Below are 16,467 nucleotides of genomic sequence, written 5' to 3'. Positions count from 1 at the left end.
ACCCAAAGGCAATCCTAAATAAGAAATGGGAAAGAAGCCAGTGCAACAACCAAGGATGTGAGCAAATAACTCAATCTCCGGAACATCCCCAACAGGAACAAGAATACTCTTACCAACATTAACCTTAAGGCCGGAAACAACTTGAAACCAAATCAGAACGCATCTCAAATACCTCAGCTGGGACGCATCCGCATCACAAAACACGATAGTGTCATCTGCAAACATCAAATGAGAAACCTCCAACAGACAAGCTCCATCCCTGCCCACCCGAAAGCCTCTCAAAAAACCCAGCTCCACAGCCTTCTTTAGCAATCTACTAAAAGCCTCCATCACAAAAAGGAACAGGAAAGGGGAAAGCGGATCCCCTTGTCTCAAACCCCTCAAGCTAGAGAAGAAACCCGTCGGCGCTCCATTCACAAGGACAGAGAAACGAGCGCTAGAGATGCAAAAAAGAATCCATCTCCTCCACCGCCCACCGAATCCCATCCTCTCTAACAAGTAGAGAAGGAAACTCCAGCTCACATGATCGTATGCCTTTTCAATATCTAGCTTACATAGAACACCCGGAACACCGCTACTCAAACGGGAATCAACACATTCACTAGCAATGAGAACAGAATCCAAGATCTGCCGACCTCCCACAAAAGCATTCTGAGAGTCAGAAATGACACCATCCATCACCTTCTTCAACCTAGAAGCCAATACTTTCGCAATCAACTTGTAAAAGCATCCCACCAAACTAATAGGACGGAAGTCTCTGACATCCAATGCCTCTCCCTTCTTCGGAATAAGAACAATAAAAGTTGCATTCAAACTTTTCTCAAAAGAGCCCTGAGCATGGAAGGCATGAAAAGAGCCCAACACCTCCTCCCGAACCACCTCCCAACACTCCAAAAGGAACCTCATAGTAAAACCATCCGGCCCAGGAGCTTTATCCCCATTGCAGCTCTTCAGAGCAGAGAGAACTTCCTCTTCTGAAAAAGGCTCTTCCAATACAGAGACCTCCTCTCCCAAAATAGAATCAAAATGAAGTCCATCAAGCAAAGGACGCCAATCAGCTGACTCAATGAACAAAGTCGAAAAGTACTCAGAAAAGCTCTTACTAATCTCCTCCTCTTTAATAGACAACACCCCATCCACCCTAATCCTCCCAATGTGGTTGCCCCTTCTGTGCGCATTAGCAAGTCTATGAAAGAATTTAGTGTTATTGTCACCTTCTTTAAGCCACAAAGCTCTAGATTTCTGTCTCCATGAAATCTCCTCCAAAACAGCAATCTCAGCAAACTCTGCTTGACACTCCACCCTCCTAAGTTTCAAAGGACCCGTCAAAAGACCCTGACTCTCCATCTTATCAATTGCAACAATCTCAGAGAGAACCCGAATCTTTCTCCAGACCAAGTTACCAAACACCTCTTTGTTCCAGACTTTGATATCATTCTTCAAAAAACGCAACTTACCTGCTAAAGAATGACTCGGAGTGCCAACCACTCCATACCTCGCCCACCAGGAACGAACTCGATCCAAGAAACCTTCAGCCCGGAGCCACATATTCTCAAATCTAAATGGGGATCTTTTGCTACGCAGCCCGCCACAATCCAACAACAACGGAACATGATCAGACAAAGGACGAGCCAAGATGGTCTGAACAACATCAGAAAACTTCTCCTCCCAATCACTCGACACCAAGAATCTATCAAGACGTGAAAGTGTAGGAGGAGAACGTCCACTGGACCAAGTGAAAGGCCACCCACCAAAGGCAAATCAAGCAAACAGCAAGCGTCAATAAACTCTGAGAAAGCCATCATATTAGCTGACCATCTACCCCCTGTCGATCTCTCAAAAGGGGAACGAACAACATTGAAATCCCCCCCGATACACCAAGGCATAGACCATCGCCTAAGAATCTCCCCAAGCTCCTCCAAAAACAAATGGCATTCTTTATCCTCCGTAGGCCCATAGACACCAGAAAAAACCCACCGAAAGCCATCCTCCACCATGGATAGAATACAGGAAGCCGAGAAACGCCCAACCTGAGAATCCAACAAAGCGATCCAACGGACATCCCACATAATCAGGATACCACCCGAAGAGCCAATTGCATCCAAGGCACACCACTCCACAAATCTCCCTCCCCACAGACTTCGAACAATCACATCCGTCATGGAAGCAATCTTTGTTTCTTGAAGACAAACAAGATGACCACCCGCTTTCCAAATCACCGATTTCACCACTTTCCTTCTAGCCGGGTCGTTAAGACCCCGGACATTCCATGAGAGAATTTGAAGCTTCATAAGGAAACAGTAGAATTGACCATCTCACCCCTCCTCCCACTGGCCCTCTCCCTAGCCCCCCTCCTCCTCCTTTCATAAGTAACAACGGTCGAGGGACTTAGAGCCCCTCTCTCCTCACTCACCACCGGAGCACTTCCCTTGCAATCCATTCTATCAGCTAACTGAGCATTAAGAACATCAAGGAAAAGATTAGTCGCCTCCTCCATCCGACCCTCAAATGACACACCCAAAAGAGAACCTATCTCGACACCATTTTCTTTCATCCAATCATTCTCCAAATCAGCCAACCCTGCATCAAATCCCCTTCCTTCCGCAGAATTATCTTCTGGTCTAACGACTGCCAAAGGAGTATGCAAATCAAAATCAGACTCACATCCGTTCCACAAAACCATACCCGCATCCCCCTGAGCTGAGGAGCATGACTCATCCTCCCCATACTCAACAGATGACAAAGATGGAGAGCAGCAAGAAAGAGGAGTTCTAAACACCTCATCGGCCAACCGATCATTCCATTCAGTGACAGAGCCCCTCGACACAAGATGAGCTCTCAACTCGTTCAAGAGCACAGTAGCTGAAACATCATCAATCCGTATCTTCACATCCCGACCCACACACATAGTAAATCCGTCACTGTTAACATCACACACCCTAGTAGGACCAATCTCCAAATCACCATCGTCAACAGGTCTTTTCTCAAGATCAAGCACCGGCTCCCGTTCAAAAACCGGAGACAAGCATTTAGACACAGAGGGCACAACACCCTTTTTCGGCACCAAGCTCCTTCAAGACACCCCACAAGGTAAAAAAGTGGAAGCAGAAGGGAGAGAAGGAGAGTTAATAGGCGAAGCACCAGACATACCCAATCCAGAGGCGAGCTGCGAAATCGGAATCCACTTCTGCTTTTCCTTTCTAGACCATTTTTTGCGCACAGGGGGAAAATTACTTTCTTCTTCATACAGAGACCCTGCACCTGCTCCTTAGCACGTCGACTTTTTCTAGAGCCTTCAGGAAAATCTCTGTTTGGCTGAAAGTCGATGTTATCAACACCATCACATAGAGGCCCAAACTAGTTGCCCAACACTGGCCCAGAAGAAGCATTAAAAGAGCCCGGTCCATTCTTCAATTCGCAACCCACAACAACGGGTCCATGTCCACAGCCTACAACATCCAATGATTGGGCCGCACCACCTCTATCCGGCCCACCAGATGACATTTTAGCATCATAAATCAGGCCAGGCTTACCAACCATAAGCCCACAAGAGGGAGGGAGAGAGTGAGTTGGATCCAGCAGCCTTAACCCTCAGCCCAATAATAGGCCCAGCCACCGAATTAACCCCAAAATCGGCCTTGCTTTTAATCGAAGCCCCATGTTTTGAAATAAAAGTGGATGCAGCTGTCATCCACTTTGAACGGCCAAATCTCCTGCGCCAACCACGTGTATGGCTGTCAACGCTCTCCCTCCCACGTGCTTGACTGACGTGAGAAGCACCATGACGACGCGCCTTTCTCCACATCTGCATAAACGCCGGCCGTCCAAGACCAATAAGACCACCCTCCTTATGCCTTTCCCGAGATCTCTCTCGCCGTCGAACACCATAACCATCCGATAAGCCTTCTTTCCGTCTCAGAGTGAATAATCTCCTAAAACATTCCGAGTTGCGTTTCCATTAATCATCCCTCCATTCCTCCCATCTCTGAAACTCAGCCAAACCTTTCTTCCCCAACGAGTCCCACCTTAACCATTCTGTCTCCTTCAGCAGGTGTGACCCATCACCTCCTTCCAAACTATCCGTTGTCGGTACAAGCTCAGGGGGCTTCTCTTCCCACACTTTCACTTTGTAGCAGAGACGGTCATCATGGATGAAAACAAAAGGAGGACACACCTTGCCGTCGGACACTGTTATGCGTACCCTTTCAGCGTCAATTGTTTCATCGGCATCCACCCATATGAAACCACCGCAAAGATTGCCGACCATAACAAACAAGGCATGGCTCCAAAGATGGAGCGGGAGACCCAACAACGTTACAATCTTCAGGCCCTTACCCTTCATCACCTCGGAACACCCCACCCTAAAACTCCAAGATTTCATTCGTAGTGTGGCCGTCCCCCAAACACGACAACCTTCTTTAAGCACACGAGACGCCTCCTTCGCCGAAGGGAAACAGAAAAGCAACAAAGAATCCGGTGGAGGTGAGATCACAACACCGGGGGAAACCTTCCAAACACGAGAAGCCCAAGCCGCGATTTGAGCCCGATCACCCACATCCTTGTCAAACTTACCCACCAAACACGATCGAAGGTCCTCTCTTCTTCTTTCCACCGAATCATTATCCAGGAAAAACGAATGCCCTCGATAAGTGTTTGCAGATCTAACAGTTCCGCCTTGAAACAGACGGGGCAACCTCGCAACATCCACAAACGACCTCATCTCTTTAATAACTTCTTCAATAGTTGAGTTGATCTACAGAATGTTACTGTGCATTGGAGCGTAAATCTTATCTCATGCTAGCATGTAAACTTCCTCTTCTTACTAATGCATCTATAGATTTTTGTAGTGTTCTTCACTAAATATTCAGAAGAAGTCTTTAGAAATCATGCTGTAGAAGTTGATTAGATCATTTGCTTCATCCATTACTCTAATGTGAAAGAGAGATTACAAATACTCAGATTTTCAGACGCGCCCTTGATTGGTTCCACTGATCTTTGGCATAAAAAAGAATATATAAATATATGCAATTGTATTTAAATTAATAAGCCACCCTAGATCTCATTCTAGTATCAGCTTCCACACTCATTTTATTCGTAATGGAAACCATATAGTGCTTGAAAAAAAAAAAAAAAAAAAAATGAACAAAATAACATTAACATTTATATTATGCATCAAATCAAAACAACCTAAACAATCTGAAGCTACAAAGTACAAAGCATGTGTCTTTCATGCAGTCAGTTACCTTATTAGAATCCAATCCCAGTGCCTTCTTATGTGCAGCTACTTCATTGTAGATCTGTAGTCTTCTTTCCTCTAACTCTAAAGCACGTGCAGCACCCTTGAATACATTTCCTGTCATTAAATTGGCCAGTTGATGATGATAAAGTCAAGAAACCAGAATTGTACACAGTTCTCTTATGGTTCTCCAATCTATCTGAGTAACACTAATGCGTTTGACAATCCATTAAGATGCCAGTATTTAATGAAATATAGCTAACATAAATAATATAGTGAACTCTTTTTAGTTGACATTTTGCATTACTTCAGCTGTTTTATTTGAATTGAGCCCTGTTTTGTGCTGCAGTAGCCTCTAATGAAGCGAATATTCCTCTAGAACTGTCAATAAAAGAGTGTGGTTGTTGGAAGGTAAAATAGTGTTTGCAAATGCAAATATGTAAAGCATATTTAATAAATATACTATTATACTCCTTCAGAAATACATATTTTTCCCACAAATTTTACCTTTACTAGCAAATGTAATTTAGACACCAAATTTGAGCTTAGCCAAAAACTTCGAGGTGCCAAAAATCTCAACTTCCCAAAAAGTTCTTTTTTATATCACCAAACACAAGTAAAAATGTTTTTCCAAAATAGTAGCAATTCTAGGCTACCAAACTGTAATGCTGAACAGGCATCTAGTCTACAATGACAAGAGGAAGGCCAAAAAGGCAAAGCACCGTGGCAAACAGAGAAATCGTGATGACTTAAGCTTAACAGCCTAAACCAGTTAATGTAAGTGAGGGAAGGTAATCATAGCTGATCATATTCAGGAATTTGACCACGTAAAGAGATAATCATCAATTGATTCCAATAAGATTTTATAAATGCTAAGAGACCATAAAATTTCTTGGCTTCAGTTGCAAGTAGCAATTTATTGATTTCCTTAAAAATTGGAAATAGGGGAGGAAAAAAGGATATTTTCCTTCAATTTTTGGAAACATAAATACCTGCTGATGTTGCTTTCTGCATTATATTGGATCCAGATCCCGTTTGGAGCCCATCAGCTTCTTTTAGAGGCACTACAGCAGCACTAGCCCTTCTTAAATTTTCAGTAGCAACCCTTTCTGCAGCTTCTTTTGCTGCTCTCCTTTCAGCTTCCAAAGCTGCTGCTTTGGCTTCTTCAGCTCTCTTCTTTTCAGCCTCAAGTCTTGCCTGCATCCAACAAACAAGAACTTAAAAAAAGCATACTAGTGTATCATCATAGTAGTTTTCTTGAAATTCCAGCAAGTATATATGCCAGGACTAGAATAAAGTGGCCAAAAGAAGGTATTAAGTTCCAGCAAGCCAATTATAGGTGGGTACAGTGGAATCGATCTAATAACTGACATATCAATCAATATCACAAAGCAACGTAGAAGCATGAGCACATATAGTATGAATGCATGACAGCTAGCAAAGGCAAGAAAATTTTGATATGCCCATGATACGTAGAGCAAAATTTTCTTCCACCCTATCTCATGAATATAAAGTGATTATGATATTGTCTGTTCTCACACATCCTTGCAAAACCCTAGTATTCAATTGAGGAAAATTATCTGCTTGAAATATTTTTGGCAGATGTGAAGAAGAAATTCTTGGCAATAGCTTCCCGTTCTCAACTAATCCATGATGCTGTCTGATATAAAAATGCTGTTTTCCGATGCCATGGAGGAAACAGAAATCATTGGATCGCTGTTTCGAAGTTCAGAAGTTCGGATGGTGGAAAATATTGTAAACCTGTTGCTAAACAAAGCAATTAATGCTACAGATGTCATGGGATGCACTTAGCATATTACATCCCAAACAAAAAAAAAATTCACTGAAATTGAACCCAAGTTAACAAACCTCTGCTTCTGCTCTGATTTTTTCTTGTCGCAGTTTCTCTTCCTGAAGAGCCTTTTCCTTCCTTTTTGACTCTTCGAAAGCTGCATCATCTCTTATTCTCCTTTCTTCGATCTGGGATCTGTGTTCATGGACCCTCTGAATAGCAGTCAAGTGATTATCAAGTGCTTCTGCACTACAGTAATTCAAGGAGTGTCAATAAGTCATTTTTAGAATTCCAGTGAGAACAAAATACTGAATTATAGTACCAAATAGCATCATAGTTTAACTTTTATATTTTTATATACAGAAAAATAAAATGAAATTTATCCATCAAAATCATATATAAATTAATCAAATGACATAATTTTCAAGAATATTAAATGAATTATTAATAACTGATTTTTGGGCATGATTCCCTAATTCTGTCCAACTCACCCAGCACAAAGATTATGATTTGGATCTTTCCTAGGGCTGGGTTCCGAAGTATGAGCCAGAAAATTCAATATCGTATTGTCCCCATGAAAAGGCAGAGCAGATTAGTGAGGGGAAAGAAGACGAGACAGTTGTTCTGCAGGAGCTCCAGCAGATTTGTGATGAATAAAACAGATCCAGAAGCAGCGGGAAGCTGAGGAACCACAACGGCTGATGTTGTGGGTGCAAGAGAATCTGCAATTATTGGAGGGGAAAGCTGATTTGTTGTATCAATTGGAATTAAGGATAGGGAGGAAAAGCTTCTGCCATTGCACACCAAGCTTGGGCACAGACGGCAAAGACAAGGGAAGCCAACTGCCATTAGTGTTGCACCAGCAAACTCTAATGCAACAACACCCTCACTCACTCTTGAGCTAAAGCCTATTAAAAAGCTTGCCAAACCCATCTTGCCTAACGAGGGGGAAGGCACTGAAATGGAAAGGAAGGTTGCATCTGTTTTAGTTTGGACTGTTGCTCAATCTGCAAGTATGAAGATCAAGAAGTGTGAAGCTACGAGAAGGACAACAAAAATCGAGACCAAACCGGTCGAGTGAGACGCATCAGAGCAAGATTTAAGCTCAGCCATTGCAGAAATCATTCTGATTGTGAGGGCAATAAAATGAAACTAGACTGAAAAGGTGTGTGGAGCAGAGAGAACTCCTGCGCAGTCAATAATCTACCAGATGGATTGCTGGATCAGGTGGATGATGTGCCACGAGGTTCCCAATTGTGCTTCAAACCAGCCTGCCATGTGGAGAAGCTAATGCTGTTATACTCTACTGAGCCAACCAATTCCGAATGCAATCTCTCAGGAGACGCTATTTATTGAGAAAAAAAGTTGGAATATCAATATTCCCTTGGTAAACCTGCCTCCTTTGATAAATTCGAATTCAACAATTTATAGAAATAACAGTATTGCCAACATATTAATTGACAACTAAAGCAGCCCACTTGAGCTAAGCAAAAATAACAGGTTTATTCTGGATCCGGATGTCAGCAGTCATCTCCATTTGAGCTCCAATGGACGGGACAAAGGTAATTAGAGTGGTCTATTCCACAATAAGCTCACAGATATTTTAAAGATTTGAGAATGGAAATCTCAAGCATACAACCCTCTTCTAAGAATGACACTCACCCGGTTTCTTTTTTCTTTCAAAGATCATAGAGAAAGGGATGAATTATAAAAGGAATGGATTATTGAGCACTTACCAAAGGGAAAGTACTACACACATGCTTATCAAGAATTGTGCCAAGAGAATGTTAGGACAAATATCTAGGATTTTTTTTTTTTTCCTTTTCAAGTTAAAGTGCCCAATATAAAGAAATGGTCCTTGAGAATGGTTCCTGGCATGTAGCTGGGAAACTAATCGTTTTGAGGCCTTGACCTAGGCTTAAGCTCGTGAAGGAAAAGTTAAAGTTTCAACGTTCCTTTGAAGTATTGGACAGGAAAAGGTTTTGCCCACATTTCTAGTACAGTAGTACTACTTGGAAGGGGTGACAGAAACTACTGAATCAATGTGTTCAAGTTCAATATATAATGATATCTACTAAATTACAGACAAGTGCCTTTAGAAAAGCATACATTTCCCTATTCTATTATTTCTGTAACATCAGGCATAAAGTTCAGAGTTTCAATCCTTTTCCTCACCTCCCGTCGGGAAAAAGGTGAATCTGTTTTGGATTTGCATGGTTATTGATCGGCCTGCTCTCAAAAATCCTAAACAAGCTGATTTTTTTAGTTTTAGGGTCTCTCTCAACTAGTTAAAATAACCAACATAAAAGGTCTTCAAGCAGGCAAGCAACCTACACAAAGAAGAATTGAGACACGCAATATTGTATTTTACAATAACCTTTGAAATTGCAACTCTTCTCAAAAACAAAAACAACATTCAGGCAGACCAGCTAATCAGTATCACAGACACTATGACGTAACTCGAAAACATTTAAACACGACAACTAACTAGCAAAGATGACACTGAAACAACCAAACAGAATGAACGGGCAATAAAAACGTTGGTGACAAAACTAAAAGTTCCCACTTGTTTCAACTATCTATGATGTTTTATGAAGAACCAGAATACAAAATCTTACATCTTGCGTTGATAATGCATATCAAGTTTCCTGTCTATGTCGCGCTTTGCTTCAGTATGTCTCTCAACTCGAGCAAGTGCAGAGGTAAACTTCTCGTTTTCACTCATCAGATCTGTCTCCAATGCTACAATTTGGTTTCTAATTTCCTCCTGTAATCAAGACAATCATGACAGATTAAATATATGCACTTATCAGAGAAGATTGAATTGAACATATAAATGCATCTTTTTCCGTGTGGAGGGGAGTGAGAGAGAGAGAGGGAGAGAGTTATGGATGCATATTAATTCCAAGTATGGCAAAGCTAGATGAAATTCATTTCTAGGCACTACATGAAAAAGTTTTAAAATAGTACATACCAAAGGAGACAAGTTGAAAGGGCCATGCTATCAGCATGTAAAGTAACATATACTGTATACAAGTTCAAGTTTCAATTTTCATGCAACAATATGAAGTATGGTTGCCACATACAACTCTGAGGATAGGGTAACAACTTTGCCAAAAAGTAAATATGATATAGATCTGTGTTTAAGAAAAAATAGAGCTGGCCCATAAATTTTAGAACTGGTTAGAGGGATATGGGGAAAAGAACATGGTTAATCTAGGCTATTATAAGCATACCTCTATACAACAGAGGGCTCTTCACCTCATGAACATGCTAATCACGTGTTAGGTTTCACAAGTTTAAAGAAGAAACAAATTTTCTGTCAATTTCATTCATGAGAAACAATGTGGTGTCCTGCTCAGGCTATGCTGTTTCAGCACAAAGAAACAGGGTAATATTCACAATAAAAGTGCAGTGACCAATTCTGAAGTCCAAAACCGAATCATGCAAGTGTCGATGAGTTAGCAACGCAATAACACTGGATTTTAAAAATAAATAAATAAAAAATAAATAAAAATAGCACTATTATTGCACTAATGACCAAGGGCATGAAATTTCAAAATTCTGTGTGAACAGATAATGCTAAAGAGATCTTCATATTAATCACGAAAAGGTTCACTGAAGCCCTCTCCTAAACTCATCAGAATTTGTAGAAATGTGTTTATTAATGTATGTCAAATAGGTATTGTATCCATCTTAAACCAAGAGTGATCACACAGACACCTTCTTATGTATCATGCTCCCATCAAAGCTTGAGGTTTTGCATCATTATTTGATACACAAAGTTTGTTTTTGTTCAGATTATGAAGCTCTCCAATTTCCTAATGGCTAATGCCCAAAAGATTATCATATCTTGGCACGCCAAGTGCCCAAAAGATTATCATATCTTGGCACGCCAAGTGCCCAAAAGATTATCATAGAGCGGAGAACTTCCATGGGAGAGTCAGGTCCTGGTGGGAGGAGGCTTCGGTGTTTAGCACTTCGAGTTTTGTTTTCGCTGGGAAGCTTCGGTTGTTGAAGACTGAGCTTCAGAGATGGAACAAGGAGGATTTTGGGAATTTGGAATGGACGCAAAACAGGGCTCTTTCTGAGATTGCAGAGATTGATTGTGGCTGGAAGGGCTGGGTGGTATTGATGAGGCTCAGAGTGTTCGGAGAGCAAAGTGTCAGGCGAATATTGCTGAGATTGCTACTCTGGAGGAGATTTTGTGGCATCAGAAATCTAGGGTTTTATGGCTTAAGGAGGGTGATTGAAATACGAGGTTTTGTCATAGGCTTGCCAATGCCCACAGGAGGGAAAATCCGTATTGATGGGGTGGGGTTGTGTAGGGAGGAGGAAGTGTGCAGGGGGATTGCCTCCTACTACTAGGATTGTACTCTGAGAAATTCAAATGGAGACCCCGATTTGGAGGCCTTGCCTTTAACTCAATTTCTGAGATGGAGAGGATGGACTTGAGATTATTTTTTCTAAGGAGGAAGTCTTTAAGGCGCTGAAGAGATGTAATGGTGATTAAGCTCCCGGCCCGGATGGTTTCACTATGAGGTTCGTGTTGGAGAGTTGGGATGTGGTTAGGGGTGAGGTGATGGGCACTTTTCATGAGTTTCAATCGCATGGCCGGTTTGAGAAGTTGTTGAATGCTTCTTTTATTGCCCTTATCCCTAAGAAGGGTGGAGTGTCTGATGTCAAGGACTTTAGACCTATTAATTTAGTAGGGTGCATTTATAAGCTTATAGCTAAAGTCCTCGCCCTGAGATTGAGGGATGTCTTGGACGGAGTTATTTCATAGTCCTAGAACGCGTTTATTGGCGGCCGGCAGATTCTGGATTCTACTCTCATCGCTAGTGAGTGTGTGGACTCTAGGTTGAGTAGTGGTGTCCCCGATGTTCTCTGTAAGCTGGCTATTGAAAAAGCTTATGACCATATTAGCTAGAGCTTCTTACTTTTATTTGTTGAAGAGATTAGGTTTCGGGGTGAGACGGAGGATGTGGATCGAGGCATGCATTTCATCGGTGAGATTTTCGGTTTTGGTTAATGGGGTTCCAACTGGTTTTTTTCATAGCTCTCGGGGTCTAAGACGGGGGGATCCTCTTTCTCCTTTTCCGTTCATCATTGTTATAAAAGCGCTCAGTATACTGTTGAGGAGGGTGAGATTTTCGGTTTTGGTTAATGGGGTTCCGACTGGTTTTTTTCGCAGCTCTCGGGATCTAAGACAGGGGGATCCTCTTTCTCCTTTTCTGTTCATCTTTGTTATGGAAGCGCTAAGTAGACTGTTGAGGAGGGCCGTGAATTTGGGGTTTTATTAGCGGATTCAGGGTGGGCAGAGATGTGGATCATCAACTTGAGATTACTCATTTACTGTTTGCAGATGACACTCTGGTCTTCTGTGACCCCAATATGTTGCAGCTACGATACTTGAGGTGTGTTCTGATTTGCTTTCAGATAGTCTCTAGCCTGAAAGTAAATGTGAAAAAGAGCACTTTAGTTCCTGTGGGGGAGGTTCGTGATGTTACTTCTATTGCATCGGTGCTTGTATGTGGGGTTAGCTATTTTCTTATTTCTTATTTAGGGCTGCCGTTGGGTTTTCCGTCAAGGACGGTGGGGGGTTGGGATCCTGTGATTGAGAGGTTTGAGAGAAAATTGGCCGGGTGGAAGAAGCAGTATCTTTCGAAGGGTGGGAAGGTCACCCTTATGAAGAGCACATTATCGAGTCTTCCTACGTACTTTCTTTCTCTTTTTCAGGTCCCGTTCTATGTGGCTGAGAGGATTCAGCGAAATTTTCTATGGGGCGGCTTGGGGAAGGAGTTTAAGTACCATCTTGTCCGTTAAGAGTAGGTGTGCAGACCGTTTCAGCTGTGGGTGGTTTGGGCATTAGGAGGCTGCCCCCATTCAATAGGGCCCTCCTTAGCAAGTGGTTATGGAGATTTGGAGGCGAGCGTCATCGATTGTGGAGGGTTATTTCGTGTCACTATGGGGAGGAGAGAGGAGGATGGTGTTCTCGTGTGTCTAGATCTGTCGGAGGAGTTAGTGTTTGAAAATTAATTCGGAAAGGTTGGGATGAATTTTCAAAACACATCAGATTTAAAGTTCGGTATGGTCCGGATACTCAATTTTGGGAGCACTTATGGTGTAGTAATCGTTCTTTGGCTTGTCTTTTTCCTAGGCTTTTCAAGATTGCCTTTGATAGACATGTTTTGTTTGTCGACTGTTATCGGCTTGATGGCGGCAGGTTTTCTTGAGATGTGCGCTTTCATCGAAATTTCCAAGACTGGGAACTAGATGACATTTCTTGGTTATTGGATCTATTGTATAGACAAGAGGTGGATTGTGGAGGTTTTGACTCCCTTTTCTAAATGCCCTCTGCCCAGGGTAGATTTGATGTACGTTCCGCGTTTTGTTGCCTTTCCGAATTCTCAGGGGTTGATTTTCCTTGGAAGACGGTTTGGCGCTCAAAGGCTCCCGTTAAAGTGGCCTTTTTCGTTTGGACCACAGTTTGGGGTAAGATTTTAACGCTTGAGAAAGAGAAGACAGGCTACTATCAATTGGTGTTGCATGTGTAAGAAGGATGGTGAGTTGGTGGATCATCTCCTTTTGCATTGCCCTGTAGCTTATAACTGTTGGAGTCTTATTTTTGGCTTGTTTGGTGTTCAGTGAGTTATGCCACGGTCTTCGAGAGGATTGATTGACGCTTTGAGAGGTTGTTCTGTGGGATCCCATGATGGTCGGAGGGTGGCACCTTTTTGCGTTTGGTGGTGTGTTTAGAAGGAGCGAAATAGAAGATCTTTTGATGGGGAGGAATCTTCCATTGGGGTTTTGAAATTTAGTATTATTAGTTTCTTTTTTGTTGGGCGAAGGGGACATATTGTAATTCAATAGAGGAGTTAGTTGACTTTTTGGGTTCCTTTGGTCCGTAGGACCTTTTCTTTTGGGCTCCGGCCTTTGTGTTGTCTACGAGATGTGTTCCCCTTTTGAACACTCTCTAATACATCTTTACTTATCAAAAAAATAAATAAATTTAATAAATAAATGCACATACACTCTCAAATTTAGTCAATTTCAAAACTTTCAATAGTGATATTATTATAACAAAATAATCAACAAGCTACGCACCGTAATACTAATCTGATACTCATGAGTTAGCTCTAATAATGGTCCTTCTACTAATCCCACTTTGTCCATCAAATGATATTGGGTTTCAAGAGCTGACTCATCTCCAGAATCATCGCTGTCACTGAAGAACAAACACAGTCATCCATCATCAGACAAACAGTTTGCATATCTTAAAATCATTATATTGTTATCATGAACAATATAACGAGGAAAAAAATCACATGCTCAAATGATAAGAGTAAACTCAAAAGTCGCGATACAAAATTGATTCCCTCAAACAGCTCACATTATATATTTTTAGTGCCGCTGTGAGATTCATACACAATATCTATATTCATAAATTAGAAACTAGCAAGGGCTCCCTAATCGGACTCTGTAATTTTTCAAAATTATCCAAAATATTGATGAGGCTCCTTTGAAGCTCTAAACCTCCTATCTAAGCCCGCAGCCTTAAGCCCTCAACTTGTTTTCAAACTCATAAAACTTTGATCCCCTATTTCAATGTAAATCCTATACCATTACCCTCTAAATTCTAATGGAACTTCCTGCTACTACAGTGTTACCTTCCCCATGTATAGTTAATGTTACTGCTAGTTTCTTTTAATTGTTAATTTGCTATTTTAATTATACACGAAGTTTGACGATAGGAATGTAATATGAATGTGCACCTTATGTAAAGTTCATCACAAGCAAATCGTCTACCCCGAACCAGAAATTGCTCACGAGCCTCCCCATCACCATCACTTCCCACATCCTCAATCTCATCGTCTGATATATGCATTGCGAAAGTCCTCGGACTTCTTCTGATATCCTTCATAATTGAAAGTTCTCTGAAAGGAGGTGACCAAAATGTTAAATACACATTAACCAACATAAAAGTACTTGCAGATTTTTATTGAGCAAAAATTTCGGGGATCCCATTTTGCGAGATAAGTAAAAATGATTATACAATCACAATACCGCGATCTGATTTTGGTAAATGGCACAGGAAATATCGGAGATGTATCGAGCTTCTTTTCAATTGAACTGAGCTCTATGAAAAGACTATCAAAAGTCCAGTCAGGCTGTGGATCAACAGTGAGTCCATCAATACTTTGGGGCAATCCAAGTTCCAATTTTAAAGCTCCCCTGGATCAACCCATAACTCAACAAATCAGAACAACATAAGAAACTAAAAAAGAAAGAGAGAGAGATTCAGACACCTAAATTAGAGTGATGCAACAATGTTTAGGCTATGTTTGCTTCCATAGAAAACTTTTTCCACTTTCTTTAACGTAAACTATAAATTTCATGCGTAAAAAAACAGATTACCCAGAGTAAATCATCCAAAAAAAATTCAAATTTAAGTTTGGATTCCAATTTTTTATTTTCCATGAACTATTTTCCGTTGAAACAAGCAGAAAAAAAGGCAGTAAGAGAAAATCTGAACTTACATTATTAACACTCTAAGCAACTCTTCAATGTAGATGCTTCCTCTTCAGACTGTTTTCACCAGGTACTTTCGGTTGCAGATGCTATCCTTTCAATTGAATAGATATAATTTCTGTACAACGCTGAGAACTTTGTATTAGAATAAAAAACCTATCGCTATAAATTTTGTAAACTAAAATCAATACAAAACCCTAACCTTACATAAATTTGAAACCCTAAATTTGATAATTACAGAGAATGTTGAAGGCCGGAACTGTTCATTTTATACTCTGTATGGTAACGGTCCTCGAATCCAAACATCTGTTCAGGAATTAAACCTACAGTTAACCAGATTAGGATTGGATGTGAATTAGCGTTTGGAATAAACCGAAATTTAATTATTAAAGGGTCAAGGTATATAAAACATCTTTTATAGCAACTAAAGGGCCTTTCGTCAGACTGTGCTAGGAGAGGTCGGTTAAAAATCATGCGCCATGACAACATTTTTAAGATCTGAAATTCCAAAAATACCCTTCACCGTATTCTATAAAATTTATACTCTGCCCCCACAAGAGGAAGTTGCTAGCAAGGGAGAATCAAACCCACCCATGTACTTACAGAGACACGTGTCGGTACTTAAAGAATCCTATGTTAGCGTAAGATTCCAATCTTAGATCAAAATTCATAATGCCCCAAATAGAAACAAATCAAATTTCGTACTGCCTAGTACATAAATAGGGTTCCAAAATTACAAATAAATGTAGCAACTCCATATCATATTACAGTCTTTACACATTAATTAACCAACAAAATTTCCCTTATTAATCCAGAAAGAGTTCAAAGCAGAAACAAATCAATTACATGTTTTTTTACTTTTCACGAGAAGCAAACAACAACATACTGCATTAGCATAATATTGAAA

At 41.0% G+C, this 16,467-nt stretch overlaps 1 protein-coding gene across 3 annotated transcripts in view; it reads right to left on the bottom strand.

The window, feature by feature from the left end:
- LOC132304242 (mRNA export factor GLE1) overlaps positions 1–15,993 on the bottom strand; it is a 32,795-nt gene extending 16,802 nt beyond the window's left edge. For all 3 annotated transcript variants that reach the window (XM_059801826.1, XM_059801828.1, XM_059801827.1), the window contains exons 1-9: positions 15,763–15,993; positions 15,569–15,678; positions 15,096–15,263; positions 14,804–14,965; positions 14,136–14,256; positions 9,647–9,795; positions 7,106–7,277; positions 6,229–6,433; positions 5,244–5,353 (exon numbers count right to left, since the gene is read on the bottom strand). In XM_059801826.1, coding sequence (XP_059657809.1) covers positions 5,244–5,353; positions 6,229–6,433; positions 7,106–7,277; positions 9,647–9,795; positions 14,136–14,256; positions 14,804–14,965; positions 15,096–15,263; positions 15,569–15,570 — 1,089 coding nt within the window. In that variant the 5' untranslated portion in view covers positions 15,571–15,678; positions 15,763–15,993. The remainder of the gene's footprint in view (positions 1–5,243; positions 5,354–6,228; positions 6,434–7,105; positions 7,278–9,646; positions 9,796–14,135; positions 14,257–14,803; positions 14,966–15,095; positions 15,264–15,568; positions 15,679–15,762) is intronic.
- Between the last annotated feature and the right edge of the window lie 474 nt (positions 15,994–16,467).

The sequence above is a fragment of the Cornus florida genome, unplaced genomic scaffold, assembly GCF_030987335.1.
Source record: "Cornus florida cultivar Cherokee Brave unplaced genomic scaffold, ASM3098733v1 CherokeeBrave_3.0.0_Hap2_Chr04, whole genome shotgun sequence".
Classification (NCBI taxonomy): domain Eukaryota; kingdom Viridiplantae; phylum Streptophyta; class Magnoliopsida; order Cornales; family Cornaceae; genus Cornus; species Cornus florida.
The sequence above is the reverse complement of the archived record's forward strand: the minus strand, read 5'-3'. Positions and strand labels throughout refer to the sequence as shown.